We start from the raw sequence: 15,036 nt of genomic DNA, 5'->3' as shown, positions 1-15,036 counted from the left end.
AGCTTTTGTTTTTACTTTGGTGTTTGGTTCTCTGTTTATATGTGTATCTGTCTGTCTGTCATGTCATGTGTGTAGGCATGTGTGGAGTTGAAGGACAACTGTTAACTTTTGGTTCTTCTGCCATGTGGGTCCTGGTTATTGAATTTGGGTGTGTAGACCTGGCAACATGCACTTTTAACTCTCCAAAGCCATCTGATGGACCCCATTTTCTTGGTTTTCCTTCTTCTGCCTAATACATGGATTCCTTTTTTGGTGAATAATATTCTAGGTAACAAACCATCAGTAAAACCTTTTAAATGGAATTTCTTTTTATGGATATAAATTAGAACCAAATAAGGAAAATAATATCTCAATATGTAGTGAATGCTTTTCTTGCTTGGAAACCAGATTTAGGAATTCCTGATGAACATGCAGCCTGGCCTATGACACAGACCCTATAAATATAAATTAATAAGTAGTCTTGGGGGATTTGGTAGTTTGTGGGTAAAATACAATCTGCCTCCTTACTTTACATGTAGAATATTACAAAATAGTATGTGAACCCTTTTCCCTGAGCAGTACTGATGTGTAATTTCAGTTCATAAATGATCTTTGTAAGGACTGTAATTGATTGTTCTCTGGACGACCCTTTGTAGGTCAGGGTTGCTTGAGCTGATGTGTCTGTGTGACTTAGGGCTGGCCAGTGGTCCGGATGTGCTGGAGACGGATGGCCTCCAGGAAGTGCCTCTGTGCAGCTGCCGCATGGAAACCCCCAAGAGCCGCGAGATCAGCACCCTGGCCAACAACCAGTGCATGGCCACTGAGAGCGTGGATCATGAAGTAAGCACGTTCGTTTTTCCTTAAAATGGCAACAAGAACTGTCATGCTTCAGAATTACAACGTTTCCTGTTAAACCCTAGACAGCACTGTCAGATTACCAGGGAACCCACACAAGCTTGCCAGAGTGATGGAGCAGATAATAATAAGATAACCAGAGCTGATAGGCTTGCTTTTTTTTAAAAAACAAAACAAAACAAGAACGTTGTAGCTAGAGATGGCCCAGTAGTAAATAGACCATGCTGCTCCTGCAGAGGACCCAAGTTCAGTTCCCAGCATCCACATCGAGTGACTCACAACCTCCTATAACTCCAGCCTCAGGGGATCCCCTTCCCTCTTCCAATTTCTGTGGACATATTCATTCTTATATACCCCACCCCTTAAAAAAAATTTTTTTTTAAAAGGGTGATAGCATTCAAATTGTGGTTGGGTGAAAGTGGAATATTGCATTGTCATGAAACATAAAACAAAGGTTTTTACCACCTTGCTGTATTTGCTGAGAAGTGAATAAAGTGAGGGTTTCTCCAGTGTGTCCGTGCCTGGGACAGGTTCAGCCTAGCATGCCCATCACCTCTGATGAGCTCTGATTACTTCTTACCATGTCTCACATAGACATGGGAGGATTGATGATCCCTCACCCTCATTCCTTCTGGATTGGCAAAAAGCAAGGAGGCAATGTGCAGAGACAATGCTTTTTCTAAGAATTTTTCAATTTTTGGCAAGTTTTATTTTTCTTCAGCTCATCATGCCACTTGGCTGCTAGTGAACAAAGCAGGGGTAGGGACGGGGACAGCAAGCAGCAAGCTTGTTGATGTTGCATTACTAGAGGTACTTTTTGCTGTGACAAGACCCTTGGAATACTCTGACTGCATCTGACCACCTGTGCTCTGGGAGAAGGCCTGGCCAGTCGCTGGTGCTTTGCTTCTTCTCTCTTTTCCCTATTGCATTCTGGTGAGGTTTTTTGACCATTTGATCTTTGGAGCCTTTCTCACCAATTAACAATTGAGTTTTAGCTGTTAGCTTTAGGGTTCAAGTCTTTGACAGCAACAGCAGCATATGTCTAGTGTGCAGGATATGGCCATGAGATTTCACACTTGCCCCTGCAGTTTCTTTATGCTTCATAGATGAAGGCAGAAAGGCTAGGGCATCTGTCCAGGCCCAGGAAAAGGAGAAATGGAGGTGATTCTAGCAGTCCACCCTGCCCACAGAACTAGATTTAGGCAATTAATGGTACGGTCTAGTGTGGTGCTGGGTCAGGTGTTTGTGGGCTGATGCTACTGAGGACTGTCCAGCTATTCTTGCTCCTAATACCTAGTGATACAGCCAGAATTTTTGCTTCAGTGGAATTGGCCTGTGTTGTGAGTCTTGCTTTTCTAAAAAGCTTTAATTTTTATTATGCTATGGTCCAAGAACCACAGTTTGAAAACTACTGGTTCTCTCATTCTCTTGACATGGGTATTAGGGAAGTTCCAGTGACATTTTGCCTTGATTTCAGTTTTATCTTCTCAAAGTTTAAGGTCCATATATGTATGTCCCAGAATTTCTGTTTTGTTTTTTTTCCCACGTTTCTTTTTTCATTGGACTAAGCAGAATTCACATGTTGTTTCCAGAGTTTTTTGGTATGTTTGTAATCAAAGATTTTTAAAAGTTTTATTTATTTATTTTATGTGTTTGGGTATTTTTGCTTGTGTACCACCACATGTAGATTCTTACTTCTCACAGACAGCAGAAGCCTATGTCAGATCTCCTGGAACTGGATTTACAGATGGTTGCAAAATGTTGGTGCTGAAATTTGAACCTTGGTCCTCTGGGAGAGTAGCCATTGCTCTCTTTCTTTCTTTCTTTCTTTCTTTCTTTTTTAAGACAGGATTTCTCTGTGTAATACCTCTGACTGTTTTGGAACTTGTTTTTCCAGACCAGGGTGGCCTTGAACTCAGAGATCCACCTGCCTGTTCCTCCTGAGTGCTGGGATTATAGGTGTGGGCTGCTAATGCTCATCCCTGCACTTGGGAGTCAGTGTTGGCATTGCTCTTATCTGTTTAGCCATCTCACCAGCTCCTGTATTAGAAGTTGAATGTTTTTTTCTGCCACCTTTCTTCTAGTTCCTTGTGCCACTGACCTACAGGTAAATGGATCCTAGTCACTGATTTAGTTGATGGCTTGCTTATGTTGTTTATGTCGTTCTCCTTAGGGTTCATTGTTTGAAAACTAAATCTGAAGACATGGGTAGATTTAAGACTTGTATGATTTAACCTTGGCACGGAAAACATACCACAAGGCAAGCATGATAGGGTTTCTGTGGCAACTTCTTGTCCTTCCTCATCAGGTTTTTTCTTACAGATTTTGACTCCTGATCGATTACTGACTGTGCTTATTGCTTTGTTTCAGGTTCAATATTCTATTTTTATTTTTTTTCCCTGCCATCAGTGGCTAGAATTTTTTGGTATAGAGGAGTGCTTCCTTATCTGCTGGAGTAGTGTGGCATTCTTGAAATATGTTTACATTGCAAAGGCAGAATGCATAGCTACAACTCCCTCTCCTCAGAACAGGGCTTTTTGCTTTGACTTCTGTGCTGTGTGTTGGGTATGATTTGCTTCTCATTTTCTCCTTTGTAGTTTGTTCTGTGTTCTTAGAAACTTTGTTTCTCTTTGTATGATATTCGTTATAAGTTTTTTTTTGGTTATATAATAATTAGACCTGGCTCCCATACCCACATACCTCTGGTAGAACTGCCAAATCCAAGAAATAGCTGCTTTCCGAGGTGCTTGGATTCTGCCTAGTTTCTTATACTTAGGTGCAGTTCAGCAGATCTCTTTGAGTCCTTGACAGAACTGCAAAGGCCACATGAGCCTTTTTTTTTTCTTTTTCTTTTTGGTAGGGGGTTTGAGACAGGATTTCTGTGTTAGCCTTGTCTGTCCAGGAACTCATTCTTTAGACCAGGCTGACCTCAAACTCACAGAGATCCACCTTCCTCTGCCTCCCAAGTGCCGGGATTAAAGGCGTGTGCAACCACTGCCTGACTCAGCTCAGTTTCTTTTGCAAGGCTGTGGGAATGCTGTTCCAAATTGAGCACAAGATAGATACTTTTCACTGTTGTTAGTTTACCTTCATTATGCATTGGAGGTTTTAAAATGTTGCTATAATTCTTCCATGGATTGTGCATTTATTGGCTGAAATAATCTCATCCACTTTGTTACATAGTTGTATGCCTCTTAGCAGGCAAAGTAGCACAGATAATGAGGGTTTTACTCTGTGTCTAGCAGAATTAAGATACCAATTGGTTCTCCCTCAGCTTCTGAAGTTTTTGTTTTACAATATTGTTATGAACTTTTATATTTTAATATTTGGTGGAGTTAATTTTTTATATTATTATTAAAGTCAAATAACCTTACACTTGGTTCCTGTCGAAAGATGCTGAAGTTTTGTGAATTCTCTTTCTTAAGCTTTCACACAGTAAGCATTTGGAAAACCAAAACCACTGATCTGAGGTCTAGTTTTTATTTCAGTGTTAGAGTTATGTATAGGTGACAGAGCCATGCAGAGTGCAAGCACACAGCTGGGTACCAGTGTAGCAGTGCTGAAAGTTTGATAGTGGGGTCAGGACAGGCAGAGAAAGAGGTGAGAATGAAAACTTGGTTCAGTGTAACTTCATCATACTATATCAAGCTTTTAGAGTCTGATGCTTGGTAGTTTATTACCAGCATATTTAAGCACAGTATATTTTGGGGAAAGTTTTCTGATGTAATGCTTAAGGGCCTGAAGAAGGATCTGGCCTGGTCTCAGTCATACAGATAGCATAGAGGCCATCTGGGCTATGATCCACCTCTGGTCCTGGTTGTGGGAGCTTGGCAAAGCCCTTGTCTATACAGATAATGTAGGAGTCATTTAGCCTATTAGATATCTTCAGTCCTGGTTGTGGGAGCTTGGAGGAGGCCCCTTGCTTTTCAATATAATATAAGGGTCATTTAGATTACTAGCCAACCTCCTGTCCTGGTTGTTGTAGGAGCTTAATTTGGCTTGGCTCAACAGATAATGTGGATAACCAGGCCATCAGTCACCTCTAATTCTTAACCTTCTGGAAAAAACAAGTTATATGTCCTTCCCTGTGAAAGAAAATTCTGGATGCTTAATATTCCTGCTTTTCCTGGACATCTGAGGGTGTAAGGACTTTTAAGCTCCCAACAGGTCAAGGATGCTGTATTATACCAGTGGTTTACTGGGCCTGCCTTTCTGAGGCCTAAATCAGAAAGGCATAACTCAATTTCTTTCTATTTTCTGTCTCTTTCAGATGCTGGCTAGAAGTGAAATAGGCTTTTTCTGGTCTTCCTTACTAAAGCCTCTTCCCTCATGTAGCAGCTTGTCTGCCGTGTGTTTCACTACATGCCAACTTAAACGCCATAGCTTTGTTTCTCCTTTTTCTTCCAGGTGGACAGTTTCTGAGATTTATAACTTGCTTACCTGGAAGTTTTTTTTTTTCTTTTTAGCTAATAAAATTGTTCTTGAGCTTAAAAAAAAGTACAACTGAACGGAAAATGCCGTGTGCTGAACTGCTTATGGTGGTGCACACCTGTCGTTTGATGTAATATTAGAAAATAACAATCCAAAAGTACCAGATCTTAACCACGGAAATAGCTATGAGCCTCTACGACTTTGTATTAAGTGAGATATTAAAGAGTTTTCTAGCAATAAGGAAAAATGCCACTCATTAAAACTCTGTTTTGAAATTTTTTGGCAGTAAAATGTGCTTTTTATATTGATTTGATTGGTTTACTGCTATATTAAGAAAAATTGAGGGCCAGTGTGATGGCTCAGTAGGTAAAGGCACGTGTTACCCAAGCCTAATGACTTGAGTGTAAATCCTGGAATCCATTAAGAAGTTGGAAGGAGGGGACAGGAGAGATGGCTCAGTAGTTAAAAGTACTGACTGCTCTTCTAAAGGTCCCAGGTTTAATTCCCAGCACCCACATGGCAGCTCATAATTGTCTGTAACTCCAGTTCCAGGGGATCCCTTACACAGACATACATGCAGGCAAAACACCAATGCACATAAAATAAAAGTAAATTGTTTAAAAAAAAAAAAAACGCTAGAAGGAGAAAACTAGCCCAGCAAAGTTGTTCTCTGGTCCTCTACAGGCACACCAGGATACCCCCTTTCTCCTTCATTCTCTCACCCTCCTTAAAGTGTGGGTTTTGGGGAATTATTATTATTCTTGTTGGGTATGTGGATTTTCTTGAGATTGTGTGAATATTCATGAGCGATATACCTTGAGTTTTTAATGAATAAAACCTTGTGATTTCACTTATAAATACTCTTCTGGAAAGGTTAATGTGGATTGCTCAGGTGAGAATGTTAGGGATTTTAAAAAGTAAATATGGGCTTATTGGGGGGTTTTATTGTACTTCAGTCTCTGTTTTGTTTCGTTTTTTGAGACAGGCGTTCTCTGTGTAACAGCTCTGGCTATTTTGGGACTTACTTTGTAGACCAGGCTGGCTTTGAACTCGGAGATCTGCCTGCCTCTGCCTCCCAAATGCTGGAATTCAAGGTGAGGGCCATCACACCCGGCTACTCCAGTCTCCATTTTTTAAAAAAATTTATTTCAGTCTCTATTAGAGCTTTCCTTAATAGAATGTTTCAGAAAATAGCAGGCACTCTGAAGCTAATAGGTCCTTTTTTTTTTTTTTTTTTTTTTTTTTTGTAATAATAGCAACAGGCATGCAGGAGGATGAGATTGGGTCTCTGCCTTGTCTTGTCACAAACTGGTTTCCCTTGTGAAGTGGACTGTAGCTTTCTTCTGCTTCTGTACTTCTCCTTGCTTCCAGGCGGATGGCTTGGGTCATTTTTGTTTCGTCATTGCCTGTTCACTCACTCCTTTCTTTGGCTTTGGCACTTCCTGTTCTCTTCCTGTTCTCTTCCTGTTCTCTTCCTCATCACGGATGTAGTTGTGCTCATTAACTGTTTCTCTTTTTCTCAACTCTAAGAAAAAGTTGGATTTCTATTCCTTTGAAGTTCTCTTTCTGAAAGATCATCTGCCTTGTTTTGTGCTATTTGAGCAGCATCTTCCTAACTAGCCCCCAACTGTTTCCATTCCCATTGCTGCAGCTGAACAAAATCTCTTTCATCATTTTATGATCATATAAATAATTCATACTCTTTATAAAACAGTTCAAATACTAAATGCATGTAACCTCTTATTCCAAAATTAATTATGAATTGTTTTTAGCATCTTTTTGTACGTCTTACAGACTTGTGTCTGTGTCTGTACTATCTCACATTTTCTTTTTAAATAACTCATGCCTTCTCTCCAATCAGCATTGATAAAGGACTTGTGTCCACCCGTCTTAACCAAGATTCGTAGAGAATCACTTGGTGTTGGGGGTGGTGTCAGGGTAGCTGGTTCAAGATATACGTGCCCTAGCTTTCCCTATGCTGAGTTTTATACCTTAGTGTAGCATGATTAATAAAAATCCAGAGACAGAAATTGGGGTTCAACCTGAAGGTCAGAAAAGCAAAACAGCCAGTTATTGGCTCTTACCTATACCTCAGTCCAAAATGGCGATCCTGCCTCCTGGAATCTCAGAATGAGTGTGTCTGAGAGCTGTCTCCTCTTGTCTTAAATTTCTCTGTAGTGCTGGGATTAGAGGCGTTGCACCATGACCACCCAGTTTCTATGGCAAACTAGTGTGCTGCTGGGATCAAAGGTGTGTGTCCTTACTGCCTGGTCTGTAAGACTGACCAGTGGGGATGTTTCAGGCAAGCTTCACTTATTAAAATACAAATGAAATATCACCACACCTTAGGTATGGGGAAACGTTTAATCTGCCTTTAAAGAGAATCTCTTATATGATTCTACCACAGTTCGTAGGCATCAACAAAGCACTTGCTGGTCTGTCAGGTTCCGTTTCTTGTTTCTACTGCCAATTGCTTCACTTGCTGTGTCCTTTGAGGGTAGTCCTTGGCACACTTACTCACATTTCAGATGAAGTCTTAAGAAAAGATGCATTAAGAGCTTTTTGATTTGTGTTTTAGATTGCTTGTTTTGAAACTGTGCAGAACTCAGACCTAGCTACTTGTTGTAGATACTATGGCTACTGGCCTGTATTTACAACCCAGTTGCATAATTATATTGCACCAACAGAACACAGAAGTGGTGGAGGCCATGTTCTGTTTCTTTGAATACCAGCATATCTGGACAGTTATTGTTTGTTGGGGGGACATCTGTAGCAGTTCGTTTGTGAATTATCTCTTTTGTTGGCACATAGTAGCATCTTACAAGGGAAGCTTCTATTTATAGTCCGATAATTGTCCTTGAATCTTGGATTCCTTAGTATGTTCTGTATTGGTGTTCTTCAGGCATATCCAGGAGACATTGCTTTGTTTCTTGCATCTCAGCTTTGATTCCATGTGTAGGGCATTCCAGCTGGATCACTTAGGGCTCATTGTACTTTGACCCACTGGTCACTTGTGATAGCCTTGACCTTCTTACCTATAGTATATTGATTATCTAGCTCTCTTCTCATTCTGATGTCTTCCTTGATTTATGCCTAAGTTGAGCCTTTGATTTTCTGATCACCTGACCCTCTCAATGAGGTTGTCTGCTGGCTGGGGTTAGCAGCTGCATGACAGGTACTTTGAAGTAATAAGGGCAGTGGCGGGGCTGCGTCCCCAACACCCCAGCCGCCTGCCCAGCTAGCTTATGCCCCGAAATAATTACACGGACACTGTATTCTTTTAAACACTGCTTGGCCCTTTAGCCCTAGCCCTTACTGGCTAATTCTGTTATCCCGATCAACTCATCTCTAATAATCAGTGAGCACCGGTCTTACCGGGAAAGGTTCAACATGTCTAACCTGGCGGCTTGCTTCATGGCGTGTGTCTGCCCAGGAGCCGGGAGCATGGCGTCTCTCTCAGGCGTCTGCTCCCAGGAGGAGAGCAGAGCTGTGGAGTCTCTGAGCTCACTTCCTCTTCCTCCCAGCATTTTGTTCTGTTTACTCCTCCCACCTATCCTCTAACCAATAAAATGGGCCAGGGCAGTTCCTTTATTAGCCAATGACCTTCCTCCATCATTTCCCCTTTTTCGGTTTAAACAAAAAAAAAAAAAGGCTTTAACTTTAACATAGCAAAATTACATATAACAAAACAGTTATCAAGTAAAAGTTACAATAATCTTTATCATAACTAAGGAAAACTATAACTAACTATTCTTAACTCCATCAAAGACTCCAGAAAGATACAATACTACTTAAGCAAACAAGAAAAAAGCAACTTTTAAAACTCTAGAAATGACAGAGACATCTCGCTACCTGGACAGTCACCCAAAGTTCCTCTGTACCGTTGGGGCATCCATCTTCAGCCTTCAGGCCCATGGTATCCAGCAGACATTTCCATAAAGCAGGAAAATTCAAAGTCAGTTCAGTCACTATCTGTTGTGTCCTGCCGAATGTCTCGCAGACTCTTTCATGTATCAGGAACCCCGAAAGATCATCTCACCTTAGGCAAGTTCAGTAGTCCTCTCTCTGTGGGTTCTCTGTGTCCAGTTTATGCAATAGTCCAGGCAAGAGCAGTTTCTTGCCCAAATGGCTATCAAACTCCATAAGGTGCCTCTTCGATGCCCATCTTCCTCTTGAAGTACATTGGTGCTGCCAGGAGCAGAGTGTCTCATTGTCATGAAAAGTCCTAAGTTATTAAAACATTTAAAATGCCATATTCTATAATCTTTGAAAGATATGAAGAATGCCTATCTAAAATATATCTATGTACATCTAGAAAATCTTAACTAACATGACTACAAACTTGACTATTATGATTATTTATTAACAATCTATATTTCTTAATTATACAGTACATATTTAAATGAACTACACAATCACAATACCTTAATCAAAATCAGAAATACTTATATATATAACAAAATTGACCTTAAATCTCTATCCATAAAGCAAAATCTATACTAATGTAAATTATTCATATCTATATCATATCCCCCTTTAAATGTAAAAGAACATTTATAAACAATATTTGGGAATATGGGCGCAGTTATTTCTCTCCAAACTGCTTCCTGCTGAATGGGGGCGTCGTTAATTAGGTCTTTCATGGTATAACCTGTGTGCTAGTTTCATCTCAGTTGGCAGTTGAGCGAAGCAATTTTTTGAAGGCCTTCACACCAACCCCTCAGGAGGGCGTGGTCCATCATACCAAATCGGAATAGAAGAAATGAACAGCGTCTCATCCTCTGTGAAAACAAAATAAGAAACTCCTTTCCAAAGTATCATATCCTTAGATCCAAATTCATAATATCTATGTTGGATTAGTTCAGCAGTATTTATAAATAAATATCTTTTAGCATCTGTTTCTCCTTCCTCAGCATTTAAACAATTCAAAGAGAGCATAATAGCATACAGTATCAAAAGTCTCTGTGTATTTTCCATCTTTGTACGCTTTATTTTAACCTCTATTTCGTTTATTTTTACTTTTAACTTTTTGCTTTTTGAGACAGGTTCTCTGTATCTTTGACCTGAAGTAACTCTGTAGACCAGGCTGTCCTTGAACTCTCAGAGATCTGCCAGTCTCTGCCTCCCAGGCATTGGGATTAAAGGCGTGTGCTACCACACCTTGAAGTCACAGAGGTCTATCTCCCTCTGTCTACCAAGTGTTGGGATTAAAGGTGTGTACCACACACAACAACTCTCTTCCTTTTTTTATTTGTTACTTTAAGAACTTTATAATTTTAGTCTGCATATATTTTTAACACACTACAAACCATTTAGAAATTTTCTTTGTCTTTGAATCTCTCTTTACTCTATATCTCTCTTTTTCTGACCACATGAGTCTTTAATTTACCAAGCAATATCAGTAGAATTAAAGGCGTGGCTTTACCGGCTGGATCCAGCCCATTCCTTAGCTTTCCAGCCTCATGGCTGAGGTACTGGCTGTAGCCAGCAAGCGAGCTTCAGCAGCCTGTGCTTACAAACCGCACAAGCCGCCTGCGTAAAAGAGTCAGAGTTTGTCCTGGCCGGACAGCCCAGAAAGCCGGCATTTTTAAATGGCGCAGCTTTTTTCCTGCTACGGCTGAAAACCGAAAAGCATGCGTTCAGCTTTTCGTCAACACCATTTAAGTGTTTCGTGGCAGGACCTCTTAATGAGCTGCAGGGTTTTGCAGCTGAAGCTGAGTCAGGAAGCCTCTCTTAGATGAAAGCGCTTGCTTGCCTCTAACAAGCAGAGCAGACCCGAGAACACAGCGAGCCTAGTTGCCATCAAACAAATCGTACCAATTTACTCCAAATGCTCTATTCAAAAGCTCTGTCTCCCGCAGGAGCCAGACAGAGATCTCAATGGCGACACAGCCCCAGGAAGTCCCGCTTTAAAATGACACAGCATTTTTTTCTGCTACTGTTGCTGAATCAGGAAATCTCTCTACAGCACACCACCAACAAACAGCAAAAATCTGTGTTAAACTCTCTCTCCCTTATTTTTAAGCCTTCTCAGGTTTTTTAAGTGGGTTTAGTCCATCACGTGGGGTGCCATATGAAGTAATAAGGGCAGTGGCAGGGCTGCGTCCCCAACACCCCAGCCGCCTGCCCAGCTAGCTTATGCCCCGAAATAATTACACTGACACTGTATTCTTTTAAACACTGCTTGGCCCTTTAGCCCTAGCCCTTACTGGCTAATTCTGTTATCCCGATCAACTCATCTCTAATAATCAGTGAGCACCGGTCTTACCGGGAAAGGTTCAACATGTCTAACCTGGCGGCTTGCTTCATGGCGTGTGTCTGCCCAGGAGCCGGGAGCATGGCGTCTCTCTCAGGCGTCTGCTCCCAGGAGGAGAGCAGAGCTGTGGAGTCTCTGAGCTCACTTCCTCTTCCTCCCAGCATTTTGTTCTGTTTACTCCTCCCACCTATCCTCTAACCAATAAAATGGGCCAGGGCAGTTCCTTTATTAGCCAATGACCTTCCTCCATCAGTACTTCAGACTACTGATGAATCTAGGCTTGCCTCTGAAGTTTCATGACTCCTTTAGTCACCTCATGTCTCCTGAGAACTTCCCATGTGTCTAGTGCTTTCCATTGTCCAGTGGGTGGGAAAGCTGTTCTTTCACAGCTCTGTCACTGACCCCTGGTCTTGTCTGCTTGCAGTTGGGCCGGTGTACAAACAGCGTGGTCAAGTATGAGCTGATGCGTCCATCCAACAAAGCACCACTCTTGGTGCTGTGTGAAGACCATCGGGGTCGCATGGTGAAGCATCAGTGCTGTCCTGGCTGCGGCTACTTCTGCACTGCGGTAAGAGCCCAGCCCGCCTGCCGGGCTTCAAGAGTCCTCTGCAGAGGCTCATTCCAGAGTCATATCCCATATAGGGCTTAATTCCATAAGCCTTTCATCACAGTTATTGAGCTTTTTTTTTTTTTTAAATACTTATTTATTTATTATGTGTACAATATTCTGTCTGTGTGTATGCCTGAAGGCCAGAAGAGGGCACCAGACCCCATTACAGATGGTTGTGAGCCACCATGTGGTTGCTGGGAATTGAACTCAGGACCTTTGGAAGAGCAGGCAATGCTCTTAACCTCTGAGCCATCTCTGTAGCCCCCTTGAGCTTTCTTATGTAGACAAAGGACCTTGTATGCCCCGCTCCCTTGTTTTGTTCTGTGAATTTCTGTCTTGAGTACAGAGAAGGGCATGCCTCCTCCCTTTCCTGCATTCTTTGTGTTCTATCAGTTGCCACTAGGATCTTGTCTTTGATGACTCCATTAATGAGATAAATCTGTATCCATCAGATCCTTAAGACAGGCTCCTTCTTATGATGCCTCTGTGGGTGTCTTTACTTACCTGCTCCTTCATATGTTCTGCTGATCTCCTGTGGCCTAGGCCAGGAGCTTCTGCTATAAGGGTTTACCTTTGAATTCTACACCTTGTTTCCTTCTTAAACTTTCCTTTTTATGCTTCTGCTGAGAAATAGAATACTTCTGAATTCCATTGTCTATGTAAGAACAGCTATTCTAATTGGTGCTGTAATTGGTATTTATTGAAATGATCACTTTTGATACTCAGATTCTCTCTGCCCATCATCCCATGCAGGCCTTCTAGGCCATGCCTTATACAGCTCTCTTGCTTGTTTAGAGTGTCCTGATTGTTGTGAGACCTCAGCTAGCTGGGTTTCTGGGGTTGGAGGTGAGTAGTGTGGCAATGAGGTGATCTTTGGTGGCCTCTTGTTGTGATGAGGCAAGTAGGCCTGCCCAGCTCCCGCTCGGCTAGCTTAGCCCTGGAAATAATAACACAGAAACTGTATTCATTTAAACACTGCCTTGCCCATTAATTCTAGCCTCTTACTGGCTAATTCTTAGGTCTTGATTAACCCATTTCTAATAATCTGTGTAGCACCACGAGGTGATGGCTTACTGGGAAAGATTCTAGCCTACACCCATCTCAGGTCGAAGAATCATGGCGTCTGCCTGACTTTGCTTTCTTCCTCCCAGCATTCTGTTCAGTCTACTCCACCTAACTAATTTCTGCTCTCTCAAAAAGCCAAGGCAGTTTCTTTATTAACCAATGAAAGTAACACATAGATAGATGACCCTCCTACAACAGCCCCTGTTCATTTTGTGAGCTTTTTGTTTCTCTGCTGTTGGTAACCAGGCCATACCTGGGCTTTTACTTGCTTGTGTAATTAATCTGAGTGGTTCAGTAGAACTTCATCTAGTTATCTGAATGTTACTTTTAGTTTTTAAAAATGATTTTCTCCTTTCTTTCTCCAGGGTAACTTCATGGAATGTCAGCCTGAGAGCAGTATCTCTCATCGTTTCCATAAGGACTGTGCCTCTCGAGTCAACAATGCCAGCTACTGTCCCCACTGTGGGGAAGAGACTTCCAAGGCCAAAGAGGTGACCATAGCAAAAGCCGACACGACTTCCACCGTGACCCTGGCCTCTGGACAGGAGAAGAGCTTGGCTTCTGAGGGCAGGGCTGACACCACCACGGGCAGGTACTAAGCACAGTAGCTGTGGCCAAGTTTTTCAGATAGCATTCCTGAAGACAAGTCCTCTGTAGTTACCAGTTTCTGTTGCCATATCCAGAAGTCTCACTGAACTTTGCATTTATTATGGTTTCTCATTTCTAAGAAGTGCTAGTGTTCATTTACTATTATTTGTACATGAGTCGGTTTCATTTTGGCTTTATAAAATCATCTGTGTTGAATCAGTTTTTACACTGGCTTGGCTGGTGCAGCCTTTTGTAGTTTTTTCATTCTTTAATGTAGTCCCCACACCCTGAAGTATTTTATTAGCTTCTGTTAGACTTGACACACTGCTTGGCACACGGTTGAAGGCCTTTTCTGAATAAAAGATAAAGCAATGTATTCCCATAGACATATATAATTGCTTTTCTAAAGAACCCAGTAGAAATTAGCCGAAGGTCTTGAGAGCTGTGGAGGGATAAGACAGATGACTGTAGTCTTTCCAACCAGCCATTCCCTGATAGGAAAGGAATGGTGGAGAGATCCTTTCCAGATACTGACAGAGCTGTCAAGTTGCTCAGCAAAAAAGGGAGAAGATAGTTTTATAAACATGATAGCAGTAGGAGAAAAAAAAAAACAAAAACAAAACCTAAAGCTTCATTTGAGGTCATTTAAAAACCTCAGGTTATATGTGTATACAATGGGAAGGGCTTAGTGCTTCCAAATTAATTGGTAAATTGAGCATTCTCAAGTCATAGTTCCAGTAGGCACCCATCCTAAACTGGGGGAGGTAGTAGATTGACTGGATACAGCCTGAAGCTTGTTTATTAAAATCAGGTTTGAGTGAGTGGGTGTAGATCCTAGGAGTGTTGTACCAACTTCTGAGTGTCTCGTTCATTGAGGGATGGGGTTCTGCATTTCGGACAGCTCACTTGAGACTTGCAGATAGTCAACGGACTGGCATTGACTCCTCAGAGGCAGCCTGTGTGGGCAGGTTGGAACAGGTCTTGTTTTATGTTTTCATTGGTTTCCGTGAGAAAGAGAGGTTTTCCAAATAATGAAACAACATTTCAATAATTTCCTTCTCATGAAGCATTGCTGGAGCCCCAGAGGACGACAAATCGCAGAGCACAGTCCCCCAGGCACCAGAGTGCTTCGATCCTGCAGGGCCAGCTGGGTTCGTGAGGCCAACTTCTGGCCTTTCCCAGGGTCCAGGAAAGGAGACCTTGGAAAGTGCTCTAATCGCTCTGGACTCTGAAAAGTAAGAGCCAGCCTGTT

At 41.8% G+C, this 15,036-nt stretch overlaps 1 protein-coding gene across 6 annotated transcripts in view; it reads left to right on the top strand.

Moving 5' to 3' along the window:
- The window catches only part of Ehmt1 (euchromatic histone lysine methyltransferase 1), a 151,688-nt gene that overhangs the window by 93,252 nt on the left and 43,400 nt on the right, over window positions 1-15,036 (top strand). For 3 of the 6 annotated variants that reach the window (XM_041674601.1, XM_041674599.1, XM_041674600.1), the window contains exons 10-13: window positions 674-819; window positions 11,946-12,089; window positions 13,562-13,788; window positions 14,852-15,019. In XM_041674601.1, coding sequence (XP_041530535.1) covers window positions 674-819; window positions 11,946-12,089; window positions 13,562-13,788; window positions 14,852-15,019 — 685 coding nt within the window. The remainder of the gene's footprint in view (window positions 1-673; window positions 820-11,945; window positions 12,090-13,561; window positions 13,789-14,851; window positions 15,020-15,036) is intronic. The other 3 variants (XM_041674603.1, XM_041674602.1, XM_041674604.1) reach the window with 2 other exon arrangements.

This window comes from Microtus oregoni, unplaced genomic scaffold, assembly GCF_018167655.1.
Source record: "Microtus oregoni isolate MIOR12 unplaced genomic scaffold, Mior012 000025F_ref0000491, whole genome shotgun sequence".
NCBI lineage: Eukaryota > Metazoa > Chordata > Mammalia > Rodentia > Cricetidae > Microtus > Microtus oregoni.
The sequence above is the reverse complement of the archived record's forward strand: the minus strand, read 5'-3'. Positions and strand labels throughout refer to the sequence as shown.